The 24,439-nt window shown below is 41.1% G+C and overlaps 1 protein-coding gene across 1 annotated transcript in view; it reads right to left on the bottom strand.

Annotated features, from left to right (window-relative positions):
- Positions 1-22,115: 22,115 nt before the first annotated feature.
- Positions 22,116-24,439, bottom strand: part of CUNH8orf89 (chromosome unknown C8orf89 homolog) — a 25,372-nt gene continuing 23,048 nt past the window's right edge. Inside the window, exon 4 of the mRNA XM_012554432.2 lies at positions 22,116-22,282. Coding sequence (XP_012409886.1) covers positions 22,134-22,282 — 149 coding nt within the window. The 3' untranslated portion in view covers positions 22,116-22,133. The remainder of the gene's footprint in view (positions 22,283-24,439) is intronic.

The raw sequence follows: 24,439 nt of genomic DNA, 5'->3' as shown, positions 1-24,439 counted from the left end.
GCAGGGCAGCTACTTCCCCCTGACCGGCATCTGTGTAGAGAAGCACCGGGGTCCAGCCTGTCCTTCTTCACCGCCTTACCCGACTCTTGGGCTGGGCTGTCAGCTACGTCAAGGCGGCAGCATTCTCAGGCTTTGCTCACACTTGGCCCAAGTCTCTTAAGTGCTGAGTTGAAGGTTGTCTTGCCCTTCAGTGTACTCTGCCACCTGTTCTTGGTAAGAAACATCACCACGCTGCTGCTGCTCCTACTAACCCTCTCTGTCCCGTGTGTCCAGGTCCCATGCCCCTAGAGGTCAGGGGTCTATCACCAGGGCAGTGGAGGGCTGCTCTCAACCTCTACCTGTGGAATCAGTCACTTCCACCTTCACACTGAAAACAGGCGCCCTGTAGATACTTTCTGTGCCGCACCCTAAACAGTCCCCTCTTCTTGGTCTCTGGGGAGCTCGGGAGAAGCTTCGTGACATTCCACCTCATGCGTCCTTGTTGCAGGGGTGAGACCGTGAAGGACGCAACCAACACAGCAGACGCAACTTCCGGTTTCCTGTTCTCCGCAGACTTCGTGGATGCTATCGCCAGCCCTGCCGTGTGAACTTCAGAAAGTGCTTGTTCTGTCTTACATTTTCCCTTTCCTCCTGACTTTGATGGTTTCACAGTTCTGGAATAACCTTCTCAGGGAGTTGTCTAAGAATCCTCTTTTCTAAAAGTCACTCAGAACAAGACATAACGCCCCCTGAGATGTCAAAGCAGGTGGCACAGTGCTGGCATACGATGTCTTGGCCGTCCCCATCTAACCATCAGGCCACATGGGCGCTAACATTGGCCCCAAGCTGCACCACGGAGGAATGAACCAGAATTTTGCTCCACGAAACTCGGCCGGCCAGAGACTTAAAAAGCTGAGGCTCCCACATACTAGGAACTGATCTGAAAAAGAAACTGAAAAAAAGAGTTCTTAATTCTATTGTAAAATGCATTAGGTGGCTAAGTATACAATGTGAATGAATTGCTAAGATTTTACAAAACTAACAGATTTTCTACAGGAAAGCACCAGCAGAATTTCCCCCGCATGGTCAGAGACAGCCTGCCGTGTGGTAGTTCGGGGCTAGATACTCTTGGCTACAAATCCCGGCTTCAGGATTGAACAGCTGAGTGACCTTGGGAAATGTAGTTAAACTTTTATTTCCTCATCTGTAAAATGAAGCTTTTTTTTCAAGTGTAACAGTATCTAATACCTAATAAAAGTGGTTTTAAATATCAGATGAGATAAACCATAGTCTGTGCTTTGTACAGGGCCCTGGCAGAGGGTACCTGTTGGCGGCAAGTTGATTCCAACTCATAGCGACCCTATAAGGCAGAGTAGAACTGCTCTGTAGAGTTTCCAAGGAGTGCCTGGTGGATGCAAACAGCCAACCTTTTGGTTAGCAGCTGAGCTCTTAACCACTACAGCACCAGGGCAGACAGTAAACAGTTAAAAATATTAGCTCTTATTGTCTTAATGAATAGATGCTACTGAAGGATGATAAAACAGAATCACAGATTTCTAATCCCCCTTATATGAAATATCTAGGATAGGCAAATGAGAAGACAGAGTGGAAAGGAGATTAGTGGTTCCCAGGGGCTGATGGGAGGGGGAAATGGAGAGTTATTGCTCAGTGGGTACAGAGTTTCTGTTTGGGGTGACGAGCAAGCTTTGAAAATAAATAGTGGTGCTGCTTGCACAATATCGTGAATATAATTAATGCCATTGAATTGTACATTTAAAAATGGTGAAAATGCCGCGAGCCTCTCCCAGATCCTAGTGTGCTGTGTTATATCATCAGCTTCTGTCTCCTCCGCTAGACTGGGAGTTCCATGAGGGCAAAGTCTGTGTCTTTCTTTTTTATTTTTTCCCATACAAAAATTTATACATACATTGTTATATGACTCTAATTGCTCTCCCCATACTGTGACAGCACACTCCTCCTTTCCACCCCTGACTCCCCATGTCCATTCAACCAGCTCCTGACCCGCTCTGCCTTCCCATCTCACCTCCGGACAGAAGCTGCCCATTTAGTCTCTTGTATCTACTTGAGCTAAGAGGCACACTCCTCACAAGTATCACTTTATGTCCCACAGTCCGGTCCAATCCCTGTCTGAAGAGTTGGCGTCGGAAATTGTTTTAGTTCTCGGGGTTCTATGGGAGGCCAGAGCTGAGGAACTCCCCCTGCCTAGCCTGGAGGGGATGAAATTCAGGGAGGACTTCCTGTAGGAGGTGATGTGTGAGCCAAACGTACAGGATGAGAAATAAGCCAAGGGGCCAGCAGGAGCAAAGGCATGGAGGTCAAAGAAAGTATGGGGGTATAGAGAGGCTCGGTGTTGCAGAAACATGAATGGAGTGTAGGGTTTAGATAGACTAGTGGTAAGATGGGGGTGGAAGTGAGTCACGAGGAACCTTGTTTGACACACTAGGGAGCTAAGACTTTATCCTGAGGGTGACGGGGAGCCCCCAAAAGCCAGTAACTGGGTCAGGTTTGCATTTGAGAAAGATCTCTCTGATGGCTGGGATGGGATGGAGAATGATCATGTAGGGCCAGCAGGCTTCTTAAGAGGCTGTTGCAGTGGCCTGGGGTGAGGGTCAGATCGTGGAAAATGGCAGTGGGATGGAGAGTGGGGAGCAAACCTGACAAAGATTTAGGATATGGAATTGGGTGGCCTGCAGGATCAGATTTGGAGGAAATGAGGGCCAGGTGAGCAGTGAGGCCTGTGAGGAGTGGACGGTGGTCCATACTTGGGTGGCGAATATAGCTGAAGGGACCAACTGGGAATAAAGATTTTGAGATGTTCGCTTTGAGGGCCTGAAGGACAATCAGGCTGAGCTGTGCTGCTGGCAAATGGTTGTTTGCGTCTGGAGACAAAGATTTGGGTGGCGTTCGTGTATAGGTGGCAGTTGAAGCCACACGAGCTGATAAGAGGGATGATGTTGTATATAGATGTGTACACATGATGGTGTGTATAGAGTGAGAGAAGCAGCAGACCACGGATAGGACTCCGGGAAACAGCCTGGAAGGGATGGGAAGAGAATCCTGGGCAAGAGACGGAAAAGGCAAGTTCAGGGAAGTAGGAGCACAGACAGTTGAGAGTCATGGGTCGAGGCCTAGAGAATCCAGGAAAAGAGGATGATGCACAGACAGACAGCGCTGGAGGCCCAGCGGGACGGACATGCAGTGTCCTCTGGATTTGTCCGCAAGGACCCAACCCTGCCCTCAAGTGTGAGGCTGCAGCAATCCCCTTCCCTCCCTGGGCCTCAGTTTCCTCATCTGTAAAATCTCAGGCTTGGCCGAGACGCCTGACAAGCCCCTTTCCGGCTCTAAAGAGTCTGTGAAGCTCCCAGTGACTATTTCTGAAAAGCAGAAACTTCCTAAAAGGGGGTTTGGGGGAGCGTCCTTCCTACCTTCCTCTCCATCTAGCAATCACAGACGCTGAAGGGTGGATGAATAAAAACCCAGAGCTGGGAGGGACTTTTCGGGAGGATTTAGTCCAGCCGCCATTTGGAAAGCAGCAGGACATAATGGAGTCAAATCCCAGCTCTGTCCTTTTCCCAGTTTGACAACCTCGGGCAGACACTTCACCTTGCTGAGCCTCAGTCTTCTCACCTGTAAAATGAGGCCCCTAATACCCACCTTTGTTGTTGTTAGGTGCCATGGAGTCAATTCCAACTCATAGTAACCCTCTCTGACAGAGTAGAACGGCCCCCATGGGGTTTCCTAGGCTGTAAACTTCACGAGAGCACATTGCCAAGTCTTTTCTCCCACAGAGCGCTTGGTGGGTTCAAACCAACCTTTCAGCCAGCAGCAGAGCACTTAACCATTGACCCACCAGGGCTCCTTAGGAGTCCTTAAGTGGGGCAGACAGTTAATGCACTTGGCTGTTAACTGAAAGGTTGGAGGTTCGCGTCTACCCCGAGGCCTGGTGAAGAAGGGCCTGGTGATCTGAAAAATCATTGAGAACCCTATGGAGTAGCTCTGCTCCGACACACGTGGGGTCGCTAGGAATCTGCGTCTACTGGACAGCAACTGGTGTTTGGTTTTTATACTCACCTTGCGAAGTTGTTTGTAGGTCAGTGAGAGGCGGGAGCTATTACGTTTATCAAGGATAAGCCACAGGAACCAGGACATGAACTGGTTGACCCAAGGTCCCAAAGGAGGCCATCGTGGTGACTGGAACTGAGGCCTCTGACATCCAGCCCTGCTGGGGTCTGTCACTTGCCGGAGGTCATAAATGAGCAGTCCACGGGGGTGCAGCCCACAGATGCATTTTGTCTGGCTCATGCAGGGTTCTTTTCAAAATGGGATTCATGGCCAACATTAAAAATTGGGAGACTTCGCATACAAAGTCATCTTTTTAGCTCCTCTTGACAGCTTGGAAGAGCTGGCAGCGCTGAGCCTCCATTGCACGGGGGCAAGTTGGGGTGTCTCCTTTGAGGGCGCGGCCCCATCCAGCCATCCAGCCCACTTTCCTCACTAACAGTTACTAGAAAAAAAGAAAAAAAAAAAGGTTAAACTGGTAAATTTTGTTATATATATTTTACCACAATTAAAAAACAAAACAAATTCTCTGTCCTAAATTATCCTTTAATGGTTACTCTTCCCAGCCCCTCTAAGGGTGGGATAGGAGTGAGCTGTTTTTAGCTGTGAGCACAAGTACCTTGCTAACTCAGGGTAAAAGCAAAGTGCAATAGGGCACTCCAGGGCACTTCAAGGCTGCGCGTTATGACTTGCTTGATAACAGGCAAAATGTGGTTGTGCTTTCCTTCTCATTATCGATGTGCCCCTGAGAAATTGCATGGGAATCAAACGTCACACCCAATTATGTTTTGACATACAAGGGGATTTTCCTTTTCAGTAAACCCTTGACAATTAGTCCTCTTATAAGATAAATTCTTATAGTTTTATTAAATGCAGGTGATTGTTTATCTAAACCCCAAACCTGTTGCCGTCAGGTCAATTCCAAATCATAGCAACCCTACAGGACGGAGTAGAACTGCCCCACAGGGTTTCCAAGGAGCGGTGGTGGATTCGAACTGCCGACCTTTTGGTTAGCAGCCGAGCTCTTAACCACTGTGCCACCAGGGCTCCGTTGTTTATCTAATTTCTTAAAAACAGGACTTCCTTAAATATTTTTAACTTGTCACCACATTGACAGCATTTTTATAGCTATAATACAGTGAAAGAAAAAAGACCATCTTAACATCATAGCAACATGCAAACCCGCCACAGTTCGATGAACTGACATACAGCTGGTGGTTGCAAGTCTTAGAGGAGAAGAAAAGGGTAATTAGGGAACTGAGCAGCGTCTGCAGTCCAACAAAGTTAATTCCTAAAGAGTTTCTCAGCAGATGCTAGGTGCATGTTGAAACCGGTGACCTTCTATGGTTGCTAAGAAACAACCAGCATTGTTGGTGCATGGTGCCTTCAGGCAAACACTCACCCTCCTACATGTGGCTCGTTTCATATACTTGGGCAGAATATTGTTTATAACTAGCCTAAAAAACAATTCAAACTCACATTAATATTTGTTTTTCTCTCCAAACTCTGTTACGTAGTATAAGTCTGCATGTGATTCAGATGCCAAATGAAAGAAATATGAGATATATGATTTATTTTTAAAACCAAAAACAATGCATTCTCAGGGTTAAGTAAAAAGGTCACAACCAATAAAAGCATCTAATCAGCCTCATTAGCCTGTTTCTTTAGCCACATTTCTCTTACTCAACAGAGCGTATCTCCTTTGAAGAACCAGTGGATTTCACAATAACATATGCAAAGACCAGAGAAGGAATCTGTGCGATGCGGCCAGTGCCCGTCAGAACAGCACCGAGGGCCGTCTGCCTCAGGGGAGAAAGGAGAAGCAAGTTTTTAAACAGGAGCGTGATGCCTCTGAGACAGACACGTATCTGTAAAGCTTAATAAAGATTCAGTAAGAAAGTGAATCATGCAACTACCTGAAACCTGGTTACTGAGCTCCAAATGAAGGCTTCATCCTGGTTTTGTGGGACTTGGAGAGGAATTTGAAGGACCCACTACTAAACTTCATCTGTGGTTAGTCTTGGAAACAGAGTTCATTGTCTTTGCCCAGCAGGACATACCTCTGCTTGGTATCAGGCAAGATCCCGGGCCCAGAGGGCTCCTGCTCCTTTCTCAAAGGGCAGTCAGCAGTCTTGCTGTTGGCTGCCATTGAGTTGGCCCCCAACTAATGGAGACCCTGTGTACAACATCATTAAACCTTGTGATCGATACGGTTCTTATTGGTTGACATTTTGGAGGTAGATCACCAGGCTTTTCTTCCTTGTTTGTCTTAGTCTGGAAGCTCCGCTGAAACTTATACAGCATCATAGCAACACCAAAGTCTCAACGGACAGACAGGTGGTGGAGTGACTGCACAAGAGGCGTATTGCCCAGGAATCGAACTCCGGTATGGAAGGCAAGAATTTTACCAAGGAACAACCAATGTCCCTGTCATCAGCCTGCTTATCAAGCTAATAATCAAAAGAGTTAATCGAGTTATATTTATTTCAAGCTTCTCTTGAATGAAATAAAGTGGTTTTGTGACTTATAGATTCCTAGAAAATCTAGATTCAAATTTTCCTTCAAAGAATGGTTGAAGTCTTTCCTCTGTCTCCTTGCCACTTCTCTGTTTCTTTAATGCTCCTTCTTCCTCCCCTTCCTCTGTCAAATGTTGGAACGCCCCGGGGCTCAGCCATGAGCAGTCTCTTCTATTTACATCCTTTTCCTATTTAATACTGTCCAGACCCAAGACTTTACATACCATCTGTCCACTGTTAACGCACATTGGTAAACTGTCAGACCAGACTCTCCTCTGAGCTCAGGATGTGAGTCTCCAATGGTTGACTTATATCCCCACTTGATCTAGAACTTCACGTGACCAACACAGAATGCTTGATTCCCCCCACCCCCGATCTGTTCCTCCTCCAGTGTTTTCCTGTCAGTAAGGGGCACCAACATTCATTCAATTGTTCAAACTAAGTCTAGGAATCATCCTTCATTCTTCCCTTTCCCTCATCCCTCTCATTCTCTCCATCATCAAATGCTTTTAGTTTACTTCTAAAATATCTCCCAAATCCCTCCTTCTCCTTTGGCAGGCACCATCCTAGTCTAGGCCACCATTTTCTCATGATTAAACAATCTTACTAACCTCCTCAATGGTCTCCCCACTTCCCCCTAATATGCATTCTCCACGAAGCATCCAGAAGGAGCTTTTCAAAATGCAGATCAGATAATACCACTCTGTTGCTTAAACCCCTCCAGGAAGTTTCTGCTTCCACTTAGGATGTAGAAAGCCACAAGAGAACACAGCTCTTCCCAACAAAAAAGGAAATGCCAGATAATCTACAAAATCACAACATTTTTGGAAACCATCAAAAAGCAAGGTCATGAGTCAACCAAGTAAACTGAGTTCCAAAGAATGACTAACCTCCAAGAAGAGATGGGAGGAAAACACTCTTCCACCTCTCAGAGAACAAGGGAGGAAGAGGTGGCTGCATACAAGTGGATAGAAAGAAATCAGCTAAAATTTTAACCAATTCTTAAAAGCCAGTGAGGGCTAGCGTGTTAGTTGGGAGTGTAAGAGGAGTTTGCACTCACTTGCAAGCTCTATACAACAGGCCTCTAGCTGGTGCTCATGAGAAAGACTGGGGAAAGGACAAGAGACCAGAGAGAGAGAGAGAGAGAGAGAGCCCCTCAGTGGCACAGGTGTAGCTGAAGTCCATCCATTTCCCCGGACACTTCTTTCCTACAAAGGAAAGCCTTTAAGCCAATAGTAGTAGGGAAGCAAATCCTCTTGCCACAAGGAGCCTGAAACAAAAAAAAAAAAATCCATTGCTTTTGGGAAGGAGTAGAAGCAAAACCTTTTCGCCTATGGGGGAAGTGTGGGAAACCCTCTTACCTCCCATGAAGCAGTCAAAGGTTCGTTGTATACAGTTACCCCCAATTTTTTCCCAATCTGTAGACTGTCTCTTCACTTTGTTGATAAAGTCTTTTTTAAAAAATAATTTATTTCATTTTTGTTGAAAATATACACAGCAAAACATACACCAATTCAACAACTTCTACATGTACAATTCAATGACATTGATTACATTTTTCAAGTTGTTTAACCATTCTTGCTGTCCTTTTCCAAATGTTGATAAAATATTTTGATAAACAAAAGTTTTTAATTTTGATGAATTCCCATTTATTTATCATGTCTTTTGTTACTCATGCTTTTGGTGTCTAAGAATCCACTGTTGAAGTGTAGGTCCTGAAGCAGTACCTTTATGTTTTCTTCTAAGAGTTTTATGGTTTAAGTTCTCACATTTAGAACCTTGATCCATTTTAGTTAATTTTTATATATAGTGTGAGGTAGGGGTCCAACTTTTTCCTTTTTCTTTTTTGCATGTGGAAATCCAGTTGTCACAGCACCATTTATTAAAGAGACTATTCTTTCCCTCATTGAATGGACTTAGCACACTAGTCGAAAATTATTGACCATAAAGCTGATGATAGGGAACACAAAATAGAGTAAGGATATTGTTGATGTGTTGTGAGATTGTTAACCATTGTCATAGGGCAACATTTGTAGTAACTGTCAAATGGGAGTCTATTTTGTCCTGTAAGCCTTCATCTTAAGTGAGAATAACAGCATAATTAGAAGAGCGTAGTCAATGTCACTTAAATGTGTATGTAAAAAAAATTTTTGAAATTGCGTAATTTTGGCTATGTCTAATTTCACCAAAAAAAAAAAAAAGTTGAGTATTTAGAGGGTTAAAATGTTGTGGGGTTGTTAACCAATGTCATAAAACAGCATGTGTGTTACTGTTACATGAGAAACTATCTGTTCTGTAAGCCTTCACCTGAAGTACAATAAAACATTTAAAAAAAAAAAAAAGAAAAAAAGAAAATTATTGACCATAGATGTTCAGGTTTATTTCTGGACTCTCATTTCTATTCCTTTAGTCAATATGTCTATCATTTTACCAGTACCAACGAGCTTGGGTAGTGCAAGTAGTTTGCAATCAGCTGCTTCAAACCCAGCCAGCAGCTCCACAGAAGAAAAGGTTTGGCAAACTGCTTTCATAAAGATGACAGTGAAGAAAATCCTATGGAACAGTTCTAGTTCTATTCTGTAACGTGAGCTCACCATGATTCAGGGACTGACTCAGTGGCAGCTAACAACCACACACCAGTACCAGACTGTTTTGATTACTGTAGCTTTATAGTGTGTTCTTTATGTATGAAATCAGAACATACTATATATATTTTGTTCCTCTTTTTCAAGATTGCTTTGGCTCTTCAGGGCCCCTTGAAGTTCTATATAAATTTTAGGATTGGCATTTTATTTCTGCAAAGACGGCTGTTGGAATTTTGATGGGGATTGCATTGTGTTTATAGATTGCTATGGATGATATTGACATCTTAATACGAAGTCTTCCAATCCACGAACATGGAATGTCCTTCCATTTATTTAGGTCTTCTTTAATTTCTTTCAGTAATGATTTCATAGTTTTCAGCGTACAAGTCTTTCACTTCTTTGGTTCAATTTATTCCTAGGTATTTTATTCTTTTAGATGTGATTGTAAACCAAATTGTTTCCATAATTTCCCTTTCAGAATGGTCATTGCTAATGTACAAAAACTGACTGATTTTTGTGTATGATCTCATACCCTGCCACTTTGCTGAATTCATTTATTAGCTCTAGAAGCTTTCTTGTGGACTCTTTGGGATTTTCTAGATATAGGATAGTTTTACTTCCTCCTTCCAAATTTTGATAACATTTATTTCTTTTTCTTGCCTAATGGCTGTGGCTAGGACTCTTAGTACAATACTGAATAGCAGTTGTGAGAACAGGCACCCTTGTCTCATAGATCATGCAACCAGTTATTAACTTAGAGCGTTAGGCTAGTTTATTTGGCAAATTTTTTCCCAAATTAATTTAACCTACCCCTTTGCAAGAAAGGTTAAATTAGCTGATTAAAATAAAAAGAAAATTTAATTTCTTGTTTAGGCAAATCCAAAGGTGTTAGGGTACTCTGATTTAATTTTAAGTCTACTATCAGTGTTATAATGGTACTCCTGCTTCTTTCTTAAAGTGCTTCATAATTTCATTGTTAATCTTTCATTGCTTGTGCCAGATTTTGGTGTGATAGTGCTTAGGTCAAGGTTCTTATATGGATCATAATGTTCATAACCATCATTTTAAAATTTGAATTCCAGACTCAATGCATGTACATTTGCCTGTCCTGCTACCCTGCTAGTCCTTAAAGACAAGTGTCCCCAGCATCCACCTGGCATATGTATTGGGTTGAATGGTGGCATCCCAAAAGATATGTCCTCCCAGAACCTGTGACTGTGGTCTTATTTGGAAAAAGGCTTTTTACAGATGTAATTAAGTTAAGGATCTCGAGATGAGATTATCCTGGATTAATGTGGGCCTTAGATCCAGTGAAGATACCATTACAAGAGAAAACAGAGGCAGAATGGACAGAAACTTACAGGGGGAAGGCTGTGTGAAGCAGAAATCGGAGTTATGCAGCTACAAGCGAAGGACTGCTGGCAGCTACCAGAAGCTAGGAGAGAGAGGCATGCAGCAGATCCTCTCAGAGCCTCCAGAAGGAACCAACCCTACTGACCTTGATTTCAGACTTCTGGCCTCCACAACTGTGAGAGAATAAGTGTCTGTTGTTTTAAGCCACCCAGTTTGTGGTCATTTGTTACCGCAGCCCCAAGAAACTAATACAGCATATGTAGCCTATCAACAAACATGTGGAGAATTGAACTGAATTTGTAACATCTTTATGCTTGGAATGTGTCTAAAGACTAACGAACAGAGTAAAATCAATCAGTTCATTTATTAGGATCTGTCACCTGAAACCTTTATAGAAAGAACTAAATTGTACATATTTTTAAATGATAAATAAATCTTGTTTGCACTTGTATTATCAACATTAATCATCATTTGAATTAAAGCCTTCTGCCTTCTTCAAAAGTATGAATGAATAATAGCTGCTAAGTCTTTCAGTCAATATTTTCACAGTCCAACAAAAGCCAGCAGAATCTGGGGTTTTGTTCTATACAAGAATCCTTCTGTATTAGCTAAATCACAATCTGATTCATGAATTTGCTAACAAGTCTTTCCTGTTGTGGATATTACCTTTTGTTTGGTCTTTAACCATGACTCTTTCTTCTAAAGTCCCACAAGGGCAGGGCATGTGTTTGCTGAGTGACTGCACAGAGGCCAGGCCCTGTCCCCACTGCTCGTGAAGAGCAACAGTAGAAATTCCCCCTGTTGGGACACTGAGCTTCTGTTAGGGGTGATGAGAAAAACTGGAAATGGATAATGGTAATGGGTGAGTGGGATAAACACAACAAATGTCAGTGAATTGTACATGTGAAGAATGTTGAAAAGGCAAACAATTTGTTACATACTTATTGATCACAATAAAAAAATAAATTAAAGAGAAAGTCCCCCCAGTTGAGACACATGGGGGACCAGTTTGGCCCTGCTATGAATGCAGTACAGCATAGTGCGTAAGAGCACTAGCTCTGCAATCAGGAAGATGTGAGTTTGAATCTCAGCTCTGACACTCACTCACTGTGTGAGCTGGAGCAAGTTACTTAACTTCTCTGAATCTCCTCTGTAAAATCAGTATCATATTTACTTACCTCATAGGGCAGATCAAAATCAAGATGATGGATGTAAAGCATTTAGCATTCAACTAAAATAGGGGCTAAATAAAAGAGCTGTTATTAAATACTTATTGAAGGGAAAAGTTTGAATTGTGGCCTCTTTATAGATTTATTACTTTAATGTACATTTAGTAACTAAAGTACAATGATGACTAATTATTGTAACTTTCAGTGTAATTATTAACAGATGTTTCTGAGAACCTATTTAATTTAGGGCGCTCATTGCTATAGGCTGGAGAAAAGAAGGGGTAAATAATTATTTAACTGAACAAACGGGTCTTAACATAGCCTAGTAAAGGACTTGAAAAGATCCGCTTAAATAAATACGTCAAAGACTTGAATTAACATGTGAGTGGTTTGTGTGATAACTAAAGCTTATAAGTACAGAAAAAAATATTTTCCTGAGTATTTTACTTATGATCTTGTTTACATTATTAAAGAGCTATCAAAACTCAATGGTGTAAAATTAAATTCTAACCCATACCTGAGTGAATGGCACAGAATTTAAAATTTGCAGTGTCTGAATTGGTGTGGTGTTTCTCCTTAAGTGTGTTTGTATGTGTGCAGCATGACATTTATACAGAGCGCGCGCGCACACACACACACACACACATATGAAGAAGTACTGGTAGGAGGTCCAAGCATCTTGGGACCGCTCAGTCCACTTAACCAAATTAATGTGAACAAAGCACAACAAAACCTTCTCCACTAGGTAAACGCCTGTGCTGAGGGCAAGTGGGCCTGCAGGCTACTTAGATTAGAAACTTGCTTCATTCACTTTACAATTGGCAACTTCTAAATTCTCTGTTACTTGATGTTCTAGAAGGAGTCTCTGGGTAGTGCAAATGGTTTACATGCTTGACTGATAACATAAAAGCTGGTGATTTGAGTCCACCCAAAGGTACTTCGGAAGAAAATCTTGGAGATCTACTTCCAAAAAAAAAAAAAAAATCTGCCATTGAAAACCCTATGGAACACAGTTCTACTCTGACACACATGGGGTTGCCATGAGATGCAGTCAACTCTATGGCATTTTTCTTTCCTGTTTTAGAAGTATCGAACTATGCTTTTGTTCCCCTCTTGACAATTCTGGATTTACCTCTGGCTAAGGGGCTTATAACCCTCTGGGGCAGTTCTACTCTGTCCTATAGGGTCGCTATGAGTTGGAATTGACTGGACAGCAGCTACAACAACAACGGGCTTATGGAGCCCTGGTGGTGCAGTGGTTAAGAGCTATGGCTGCTAACAAAATGTCAGCAGTTCGAATCCACTGGCCACTTCTTGGAAACCCTATAGGGGCAGTTATACTCTGTCCCATAGGGTCGCTATGAGTTGGAATTGACTCGACAGCAATAAGTTTGTTTTTTTGGTTTTAAGGGGCTCATAAGGAGCCCTGGTTGCTAACTGAAAGGCTGGTGGATTCGAACCTCTCCCTCTCCGAGGGAGAAAGATGTGGCAGTCTACTTCAGTAAAGATTACAGCCTTGGAAATCCAATGGGGGCAGTTCCACTGTATCCTATAAGGTCACTATGAGTTGCAATTGACTCAATGGCAACGGGTTTTGGTTTTAAGGGGCTTATTCTCACATAGTGCTCTCTGCTTGGCAAATTGGAGTAGAGCCTAGAGACATATGTCATATTTAAACCCATTGCCGTAGAGTTAATTTCAACTCGTAGTGACCTAGGGCTCAGGAAACAGATCTGTTTCAAAATTCTGGGTTATCATTGACAATGGGTTGCCCACAATGAATGACACCATGCTGGGTTTACATTGTCAGTCCTGCAGCTGTGATGCCGTCCTTTTGACAGAGTCAGTAATGAGGAATCCAAGTCAGTGCAGAATTCAGTATTCATGAGGACGTGAGCAGGCAGCAGCATAGACTGCTTGGGGATTTCAGCATGGTCTCATGACTGAGACACTTTGAGGGAGCCTGGCTGATCTAATAGAGAACAGCTCTGACCTTTCAACCCTATGAATTCAAATGCAATTTGTCATCCAACGTAAAATGAATCTGGCCATGTGTAATCCTGCACGATGGATAGGCCTTGTTCCAAGAAAAATTCCAGAACATGAAAGGGGAGCATTGAAAACTAAAATCCATAAAACGGTTGAGATGCACATTGATATGCTAATAACAAATTCCTTTTCCAAAACAATGAATGAACAGCCCTGTGATTCCTCGGGCATTTTAGACTCCGTTAACACACTTGGGGTTGAAGTGGGGGTTGGTGCTAATTTGATTCTCTCCTTGGAATTTGAAATATGTTTTTACATTTGTTTTTCACTGTCTCCTTTTAAGATTTAAATTAAGCCATTCTGTTATAGTGATTATGTTCTACTTCTCTTTGTGATCACCTAAGAAAGTTTGAATTGTAATAGTCTATCTCTTGTTCCAGAACCTTCTTCTTTCTCTGGAGACCTTTCTGAGTGGATCAGGAGCCAGGGCTGAACAGAACACAACCTCTGGGAGAGGCTCAGAGAGCCAAATCTGAGATCAAAGTGTTCAAATCTCTCAAACCCTCTGAGGAGGTATCCTGGTGGTTCCAGGATCTCCACTGTTTCTTCCACCCTCGGAGGTTTTTGGGCTGGGGTGAGGAAGGAGTATCTCATTGAAGGTGTTTTTTTTTAAATTATGGTGAATATATATGCAGCATAATATTTGCCATCTCCACATTCTTCACATGTACAATTCAGTGACGTTAATTGTGTTCATCACGTTATGTAGCCATCAACACTATCCCTCCTCCAATTTTTCCATTACCCTTAACAAGCTCAATGTCCCATAAGCAGTGACTCCTCCTTTTCCCCTCCCTCCCACCTACCCCTTGGACAACTAGGAAGTTTTCAACTGCCTTAGCATTATTTCAAAGAGGATTCTTAGAGTAAATCTCTTTTTTCTATTATTGTTTCTAACTTGCTTAAAAGTCATCATTAACCAGGTAACAGCATAAAGATTGGAATGGCCCGGAAGCCCAGCAAATTATGACATGCATTAAGTTCTTTTATCTGAAACTTGAAATTATTATTTTTGTCCATTTGAAAGCTTAGACAATGAAATAGAGCAGTCCACACTTATTCATGGCGGTTACTTGGATGATTTAAAAGTAATGAAACGAACACATCTATGGGTTTACCCTTCGTTTTCTCTATTTTACGTTGAAGTGGTTTTTAATTGTTTCCCTTGCAACATCAGGAAAATATTCAATGGTCCCTCCTCGATCTGCCAGAAATACATCTTAAACCACAAAAAGTTATCATCAGTTTTATCTTTTATAATTGTAAAAGGAGTTTCTCTGCTTTCTAGAGTTTTACTTAGACGGAGAACTTGGTGGCCAAAAGTCAACTATGACCCAAAGGAATTATTATGGAATATATTTGAAATATTTGGAAATGTGAACCTTTTTCTAAAAGATGTGGTCATAAAAATTGCATTGTCATGCTTTCTTTATCACTTTTTTTGGGATGAAACTCAGTTTTAAAACTATATATACACACATATGAAAGAGATTTACCGTATATCTTCGTCATAAACTGTACTTAACCACCACTCGCCACCTTCCTCACTTCCCCATAGACATCTCATTATCCAGCCACAAATTTCTCACAATTCCCCAGTAATTTCATACACGTTGATACCTCCAGGCCATTGAACATAGTGTTCCTTCACTCTGCAAATGACTTCCTTCCATCTTCTCTGCTTAGCAAGGTCTCATTCAAAAGACAAATGTGGAGAATCTCCTGTAACTCTCACAAGCAGGATTCCACCCGCTGCCATCAAGTCTATTCTGACTCAGAGCAACCCTATAGGACAGAGTAGAATGGCCCCATAGGGTTTCCAAGGCTGTAATCTTTACGGAAGCAGACTGCCCTATCTTTCTCCCTCAGAGCAGCTGGTGGGCTTGAACCACCAACATTTTCGGTTAGCAGCAGAGCGCTTGACCACTGCACCACCAGAGTTCCTCAAGCAGGACTAGCCCTTCTGATTTCTGTGCTCACAGCGCACCTTATACAAACTTCCATTTCTGCGCTATACATCAATATTAGAATTTATTGCTTATGAGTCTGTCTTTCCCTCAATGAAGTACCAAAGAGACAATTCATCTTTATATTCTTAAGGTCTCCTACAGTGCCTGTCATATATTACCTTCAATAACACAGCTAGTGGGAAGTCATTCTCTCATGCAAGTAAATCAGTAATAATTAGGAGAACCTATTCTTCTGTCACACCATGGGGTCCGCAACTTAGCCACTCCTGGAAGACACTGTTTTCTTAACTCAATAAAAATACTGAGATTTGTTGCAACATCTCACATGTCACATCATTCTCTCATGCCAGCCTGCGCCCGAGCCCAGGCCACCTCACCTGGTGGCCTTGCTCTGAGTGTCTCATTTGTGCCCACAGAGTAAACATTCAAGTCTCCACGCCATTGCCTTTGGGGAAGTGAATCTAAACCACACGCTGGGACATAATTTTACCAGTGTGACTCTTTCCTCACATGACAAAATTAAACTTCACGTACCTTCTGCTTGGTGAACAATAGTGAGGATAATTTAAGGTAAAGAATCAAGACAGTATTACATGCATTCCAGTTCATTCTAGGCTATAAACTGCTTGTAAGAGTAGCCTGTCTTTTCTATTATCCCACAGAGGGCCCCATGCCCTGGAGTGCAGCATAGTAGCAAAACGCATGGGCTTTGGTGTAAGACAGACATGGGTTCGAATCTCAGTTCTGCCATAACTAGCTATGTGACCTCAAGAAAGTTACTTTTCTGAGCCTCATTGAAAAATGGGGGTAATAATGATAACACTAATACCTGTCTCCTTGGGCCGTTGTGAAGAATAAATACAATAACGGTTGTTAAATGCTTAGTACAGTACCTGACATAGATTGGGCAGGTGACAATGGTGGTTACTAATCTGCACATCCTTGGAAATTAACTGCTTTGGACCTATCCTCATGTTACAGTTCTCCATGGAGATGTCCCTCCCCTTTCAGCAATCTGATAACTCTTATGGTTTACTGACCTCAGACTCCTAGTACCACTTCCATGACAACTTGTGGGGGTGGAGGAGATAGTGAAAAGTTGCTCTTTTCAAGATGGAGGCCAATATAGCAAATCCCCTCACTGACTGACAATTCCAAGTGCACTAAATTCATGTCTGTCTTTATTGTCTCATTGTTAACCATTGTGCAACAGGGCTGAGAATGAAGGTATGGGGACTATTGGAAGGGAGGGGCCAGCAGGAGGAGAGAGAGCAGTGTGAGAGGAAATACTAGATTCTGTGCTGTTTTCTTGAACCAAAATAATAATAGTTGGATACTGGTGTCTTTCTTGAAAAGAGAAGGGGGTCAGTGTCAAACATTATTTAAGAGAATATGTATCCACAAGAAAGACCAGACTTACTGGTCTAACAGAGACTAGAGGAACCCCCAAGCTATACCCTACATACACACCTTTCTAACTCAGATCTGAAGCCACTCCCGAAGATCACCTTTCAGCCAAAGATTAGACAGGCCTATAAAACAAACAGTAACACACGTGAGGAACATGCTTCTTAGATGAATCAAGTATAAGAAACCAAACAGACAACACCTTCCCAAAAGCAAAGATGAGGAGAAGGCAGGAAGGGTCAGGAAAACTGGATAAATGGAAATGGGGAACTCAGGGTGAAAAGGGGGAGAGTGCTGACACATTGCAGGGATTGCAACCAATGTCACGAAACAATTTGTGTATAAATTTTCGAATGAGAAACTAATTTGCCCTGTAAATTTTCACCTAAATCACAATAAAATAAGAAGAGAGACTACATACCAACATTTTTAATTAAACTCCAATATGAGTACTTATTATCTTTCAAAATGGAGCTAGGGATAAAATCTAGGGAGCTGTTTTCCCTAAGTCAAAACTTAAATCTTTATTAGACAACTTAAGAAACAGAGCTGCCACCCTGGTAGAACAGAGCTCAGGAATGCTTATAAAAGTCTTTCTAAAACACATTTTTACTGCCATCCGCCATCTTAACATCAGCAATTATGGGAAGAGTTGGGTTCCTCTCCCCTCAGTGGGAGAGTGAGGGCTGATGGGAGTGCACCATGTTAGCCTTTTGCCACCCAGCCTCTCTCAGTCAGGATTTCTTCAGATGATTCAGATAAGGTGCGACACTCAAGGGTGGCCTGTGGTTTTCTTTGTTACCCAGAGCCTGCATGCCTCCTTTCATCTTGTTAAAATTATACCCTTTCTGCTGAGATTGAAAAGTACATCAGGAATTGGTAATTGTATCCTCCTCAATCCTCTTCCAAACTGGAGGGAAAGTGGCAGATCGTTGATCCAGCCCTTCTCTGGTTACCATACCATGGCTGTGGTATTTCTAATTCCCACACCACCCTGGATGCTCCAAGGCTTTTGTTCAATCTCTAATAGGTGGGAACATTGTGAAGGGTAATAATAGCTGATGTAATTCAACACCATGCAGCAGACATTTTACTAAGAGCTTTAAGCCAGTTACCTTGGAGGTGACTCCAACTCATGGTGACCTCGTATGTGTCAGAGTAGAAGTGAGCTCCATAGGGTCTTCCATGGCTGATTTCTTGAAAGTAGATTGCCAGGCCTTTCTTTCAATGTGCCTTTGAGTGGACTTGAACCTCCAACCTTTTGGTAGCAGCCGAGTGCTTTAACTGTTTGCACCCCAAGGACTCCGCTAAGGTCTTTATTTTTGTCTCGTCAGCAACTGGTTCACTGGTTTTAGCCTTTTCAGGGTTAAATTCAACTGAACTTAGAAACACAGAAACACTTTCCCCTTCTTCCTGGGAAGGTAATACTACCCACCCCGTTACTAACACCCACCCCTCCACCTCTACCCCAGCCCAGAAGAGGGGACACTCTTGCTACAGCAGGGGAAAGCTAAACTCACGTGAGCAAGGTTAGTATATGAGAGTATAGCTACTTCAGTTTTTTATGAGCTATCCGGCCACAGTTCTGTGCAGATCATTTTTCCCCCTTTGAACAAAGTTTCAGAATTTTTTGGCAATTTGGTGGGCGGCAGGAATGAAGCCAAGAAGAGAACAGTGAAATCGGAGAGAAGGAAGTCAGTACTAACAAAACACAAGACAACCCAAGATTGTAGAAACAAGACCTGTGGTTGTGATAAGGGGCAGCAGGGAAAGAGGTGGGAGACATTGTTTTTAAGTATATGTGCCAAATCTTCTAACCTGTAAGTCAAATTGTAGATGTATTTAATCTGCTAAAAAAAAATTGCATTAAATGAAACTGGCTTGTCTGTGAGCCAGAGGTGTATTTTCTCCTTTCTTCCTCTTTCTCTTTCTTGCCAAAACAACACTCTATAAGCATAGACTAAATCTCTCCAAAACAACACTCTATAAGCATAGACTAAATCTCTCGGCTATCTCAGAAATAATCAATTTTAAGGCATTAACATGGCTTCATTTCCCCAGATCTAGTTTTGCAAGATAGGTTTTTGTTCTCTTTTCATGTACACGCTATCTTAGATTATACTCAGATTTGTAGAGTTGTATAAAATTTACAGACTGATAAAAATAAGGCACACACAAAACACTCTCAATGCAACAAAAAGCATCCCTCTCCCATATCCATAGTATGTAGATGCCAGCTTTGTTCCAGGAAAAGTAAATTGTGCCTGTAATGATGAACTCATACATTTTCTGTGTTTAGCTTTATACTTTGGTGGGATCACCAGGTATGGGTGGCAATTGCTATACTTCTTTAAACATAGCATCAATCAGGGCACAGACTGTAAGCATTTTGAAAAGCCATACATTAAGCGGCAAGAACTGCTCTAGGAAACACAAATATTTATTCTAAAGCAGCTAAAGTTCAGCTTTCTTCTGAACCGGGGCTGTCTGCGGACATTGGTCGTTTATTGTGCCCTAATAAACAACTCAACACCCCAAACCTGTTCAGATAGGAGCCAGCTATTCATAGTTCTAGTTGACAGTCCCCTTATTTTCAAATGCTGAAAAATCCAGATAGAAAAATCAAAGAGATGTTAAGCATTTGAGTCATAACCAGTTGCTGTGAAGTTGACCTCAACTCATGGCGACCCCATGTATGTCAGAGTAGAACTGTGCTCCATCGGGTTTTCTTTCTTTCTTTTTTTTTAATTGTGCTTTAGGTGAAAGTTTACAGTTCAAGTTAATTTCTCATACAAAAATTTATACACATATTGTTATGTGACAGTAGTTGCAATTCCTATAATGTGACAGCACACTCCCCCTTTCAACCCTGAGTTTCCTATGTCCATCAAACCAGCTGCTGTCCCTTCCTGCCTTCTCATCCTGCCTCTGAACACAAGCTACCCACTTGGTCTTGTGTATCTGCTTGAACTAGGAAGTACACTCTTCACAAGTATTATTTTATGTTTTATAGTCCAGTCTAATCTTTGTCTAAAGAATGGGCTTCAGGAATAGTTTTAGCTCTGGGTTAACAGAGCATCCGGGGGCCATGGCTTCGAGGGTTCCTCCAGTCTCAGTGTGCCAGCTCCAGGGGAAGGCTTTCTCTCTCTGTTGGCTCTGGAGGAAGCTCCTTGTCATCCATCTTCCCCTGGTCAAGGAGCTTCTCAGCGCAGGGACCCTGGGTCCAAACCCAAAAAAAAAAAAAACAAACCCATTGCTATCGAGTTCATTCTGACTCATAGCAAGGACACGCTATTCTCCTGGCTCTTGTTTCTTGGTGGTATGAGGTCCCCCTGTTCTCTGCTCACTTCTGTCTTTTATATCTCAAAAGAGATTGGCTTAAGACACAACCTAATCTTGTAGATTGAGTCCTGCCTTATTACCATAACTACCTCTAATTCTGTCTCATTAACATCATAGAGGTAAGATTCATGACACATAGGAAAATCACATCAGATGACAAAATGGTAGATAATCTCACAATACTGGGAATCATGGCCTAGCCAAGTTAACACACATTTTTGGGGGGGACACAATTCAATCCATAACATTTGGCAACTTCGAGCCTACATTCTCATATTGCACAAAGGGCTGAAAACTAGGCTGTGAGTGCCCTTTTGATTAGAGTAACATGACCCAGCGCACCACAGTCTTTACCTGATCAGCGTCACGCCACTTGGTACCAGCTTGCTCCCTGTAGGCATTTGAATTTATGACGCTTGCTCATTATTACCCAATGCTCCAGCCAAGTGCTTGATTATGTTACTCCATCTTTCTAGAAATACCCTCATCTTTCTTCCCTGTGTTTAAGACCCATTTCAAACACTTCATTTTCCATGAAGTTTTCTCTGACTGCCTCCACTGGATATTATAAAAAAAAAAAAGAAAGAAAATGTAGCAGTCAAGTGGATTCCAACCCCTGGTGACCTAATGTGCTACAGAGTGGAACTACTCCATAGGTTTTCTTGGCTGTAATCTTTACAGAAGCAGTTCTCCAAGTCTTTCCCCCATGGAGCCACTGGGTGGGTTTGAACCACCAACCTTTCATTAGCAGCTCATCGCAAACAGCTTTGTTCCACCCAGTCTCCTCTCCGCTAGATGATATAGCCCATTTTTGAACCTCTGTGGTTCTCTCATGGCATTTTTCCTACTCTCCACTGGGGTGATCATTGGTATCCTTGATTTCTCCTTGTTTCTCAGGGGCATAGAGACAGATACTTATTTCTTTGAGCTTTCTTGAGGAGGGGTTTTCCTCTTGACCCATACCTTCCTCCTCTCCCCATAGACATGGAGTGAGTCATCTGGCTAAGGAGGACCAGCCAGGTGTGAGGCAGCCTCCCTCCCCTCCCCTGCTTTCCTCTCAAGCATCTGCCAATCTACACAGAGGAGATGCCATGTTCTGCTCGGGCATCTCAGATAAGGCCTGATGTTGTCAACACTACCTGGGTGTGTACATTTCCCAAGTCTGGAGTTCAGCGATAGGAAGAGGTTCATTGTTGCCATGCATCTAAGCTAGGATTTCCCATCCAGGATTTATTAGCAAAGCTGAATATTTCATCTTCATCTGCTTGAGTCCTTATCTCACAACTGTTCCCAAACTCAAGTAAGGAAAAAGAGGGGCTCTTATTGGGCCCCTTCTAGTCCCAGCAATAAAGACTGGCTTACTCTTCTTTGAATCCTCAGCAACTCCTAACGAAGTTCATTGCACAGTACTCTAAGAATATTTACAAATTAAATCAAAAGACATAATCAGTGGGCATAAAATTAATGGAATATTATTTTTCTTATGCTTATGTCCCCATAAGCCATTAACCTAAATGTCTCTTTGTAATGGTAACAAAATAAAAATTACTTTGTATATAACATATTTATTTCCTATTTACAGTTCTATTTTTATGTAAATCATTGCACATCATATCACACGTGTTTCATAAAAAAAAAAAGAAAGACAAAGTCAGTGAAGAAAACATCACACTACAGTATTTATCAGCAGTCTCGCAGCTCTTGTTTCTTGCCTTTTTTTGATTTTCTGGTTGTTTCTTGACGAATGGTGTCATACTCTAATATGGCCATTTTGGAAAGTCTCTGTAAGTATTGAGGTGGTGCTCCAGGGAGAGGATCAATGAAGACAGAACCTGTTAAAAAACAAACAAACAAAAATTCAGCCATTTAAAGTAAGTACACATGAATAATATTCTATAAAACATAGTGGATGAGTGAAATATTTGTTCCACAAATGACCATTAAATAGTACTAGTTCTTCATATAACCCATTCTTTGAAATAAGAATGCCGCTACTTATTTTCTAAAATGACTGTGACTCTGATGGTAAGTCACCTCAAAAAATACGTAAATTATAAAACTTCAGTGCTCATATTCAATTATATAAAATTAAATAAGTCTATAATGTGCTTCTTTAAACATGGAATGGCTGTGGAATTTATTCTGAAGTAAAAGATACAGTCTCTCATAAATACTTAACTCGTTTTATTTAACACCTTAAATGTTTATCAAGTTATTTTCCCCAAATGAGGTAGCTCCTCGCAAATAAGTGAAATAAAATAGTAAAATTGTTAAACAAAATAAGCCATTCACTAATTAAAACAGGATTGATCAAGTTTCTATTATAAAGTGGTGATGATAATAATAATGATAATAGGTAACATTTATTGAATGGTCCCCTTACGTCAAGTACTTCACATCTAGATCATCCATACAACAACACTAAGACATAGGTAACTAGTACTATCTTGAATTACAGATTTAAAAAAGAAGACATAAGGAGGCTAAGTAATTTGACCAAAGGCACATACCTAGTAACTGTGAGAGGCAAGATTTGAACCCATATCTACCAAATTCAAAATTCTCAAGTAATCACTACATGCTGTGCCTAAACATGTAAATACGTATAAATACTTCTATTTATAAATATATAAGGTTTTGACTATATATATAGATCCATGTTGCTTTAAAATATTATTATTTAACTTAATTTCAATTTCAGTTCCAAGTGTCAAAAAAAAGTGTCTTCAGTATTTCAATCTAATGTTTGTTTGTTTATTTTGTTTTGTTTTCATGCATAAGATGAATAGGAAGTTTGGAAACAGAGGGGAAAATATGATTAGGACTTTCATTTTTAGCAGTATAATGAACCCTGCACTTTAAAAGACCCTCCAGCTACAAAATAATCAGATTCTAGGCATTAAGCAAATCTCAATATATTTCAAATAATTGTTATCATATAGATCAATGAAATTAAGTTGGACATCATTAATAATAAATCAAAAAGTCCCAAATGTTTAAAAGTTTATATACACATTCTAAATTATTTATGAGTTAAAAAAGAAATCATAATAGATATTAAAAGTACTTTCAACTAAATCATAAAGAAAATGCCACAAAACTTGAGCAATGCAGCAAAAGTTGTACATAGAGAAGTTTACACCTTAAATTCGTATGTGAGAAAAGAAGAAAGGGTGGAAATTAAGAAGCTATGTATACCATATATGAAGTTAGAAAAAGAGTAAACCCAAAGAACATAGAATGAAGAAGATAATACAGGAAAGAGGAGAAATCAATGAAATAGAAAACAAAGTTACAGTAGAGAAGATGAAAAAAGACAAAAGTTCTTCACTGAAAAGAAGAGAGAAAGTCTCTGGTGAGATTAGTCAGGAAAAAAGATGGAAGGTACAAATAAACAATATTAGAAAAAGAGTAATGGAATTACAGATAGAGCAAAGACTCAAACTTTATGCCACTAAAATTTGAAACTTAACCAATGGCTAAATGGCCACTTACCAAAACTGATTCAAGAATTAGAAAACTTTAAGGGTCCTATAATTAAAATAATTGAATCAAAACTAAAGATTCCCCAAAAGAAAACAAGTGACCTGTATGATTTTACAAATGAATTCTATCAGACTTTCAAGGAAGAGAACATTCTAATTTTAGGTCAGATCCTTTAGAGAATACAAAAAGTAGGGATACTCCCCCAATTCATTCCATGAGGCCATTATAATTTTGACACTGAATCCAGACAAGAATAGAACAAAAACAAAAATTAGTTTCAATCTCACTCACTGACATAGATACAAATATCCCAATAAAATATTAGCAAATAAGTGGGAGAAAAATGGTGCTCTAGGCAGAAGCACCACGCCGTCCCTCCACAGCAAAGATCCGAAAAACTAAGCCGAACAGAGAATACAACAATCCTGAAACCCTAAAACATCAAATGAAGAGATAAAGAACTCAGCCAAGCACCAAATGGAGTGAGAAAACTGACAGAGAAC

This window comes from Trichechus manatus, unplaced genomic scaffold (assembly GCF_000243295.1).
Source record: "Trichechus manatus latirostris isolate Lorelei unplaced genomic scaffold, TriManLat1.0 scaffold00018, whole genome shotgun sequence".
Taxonomy (NCBI): Eukaryota; Metazoa; Chordata; class Mammalia; order Sirenia; family Trichechidae; genus Trichechus; species Trichechus manatus.
This window is presented reverse-complemented; position numbering and strand designations above follow the sequence as displayed.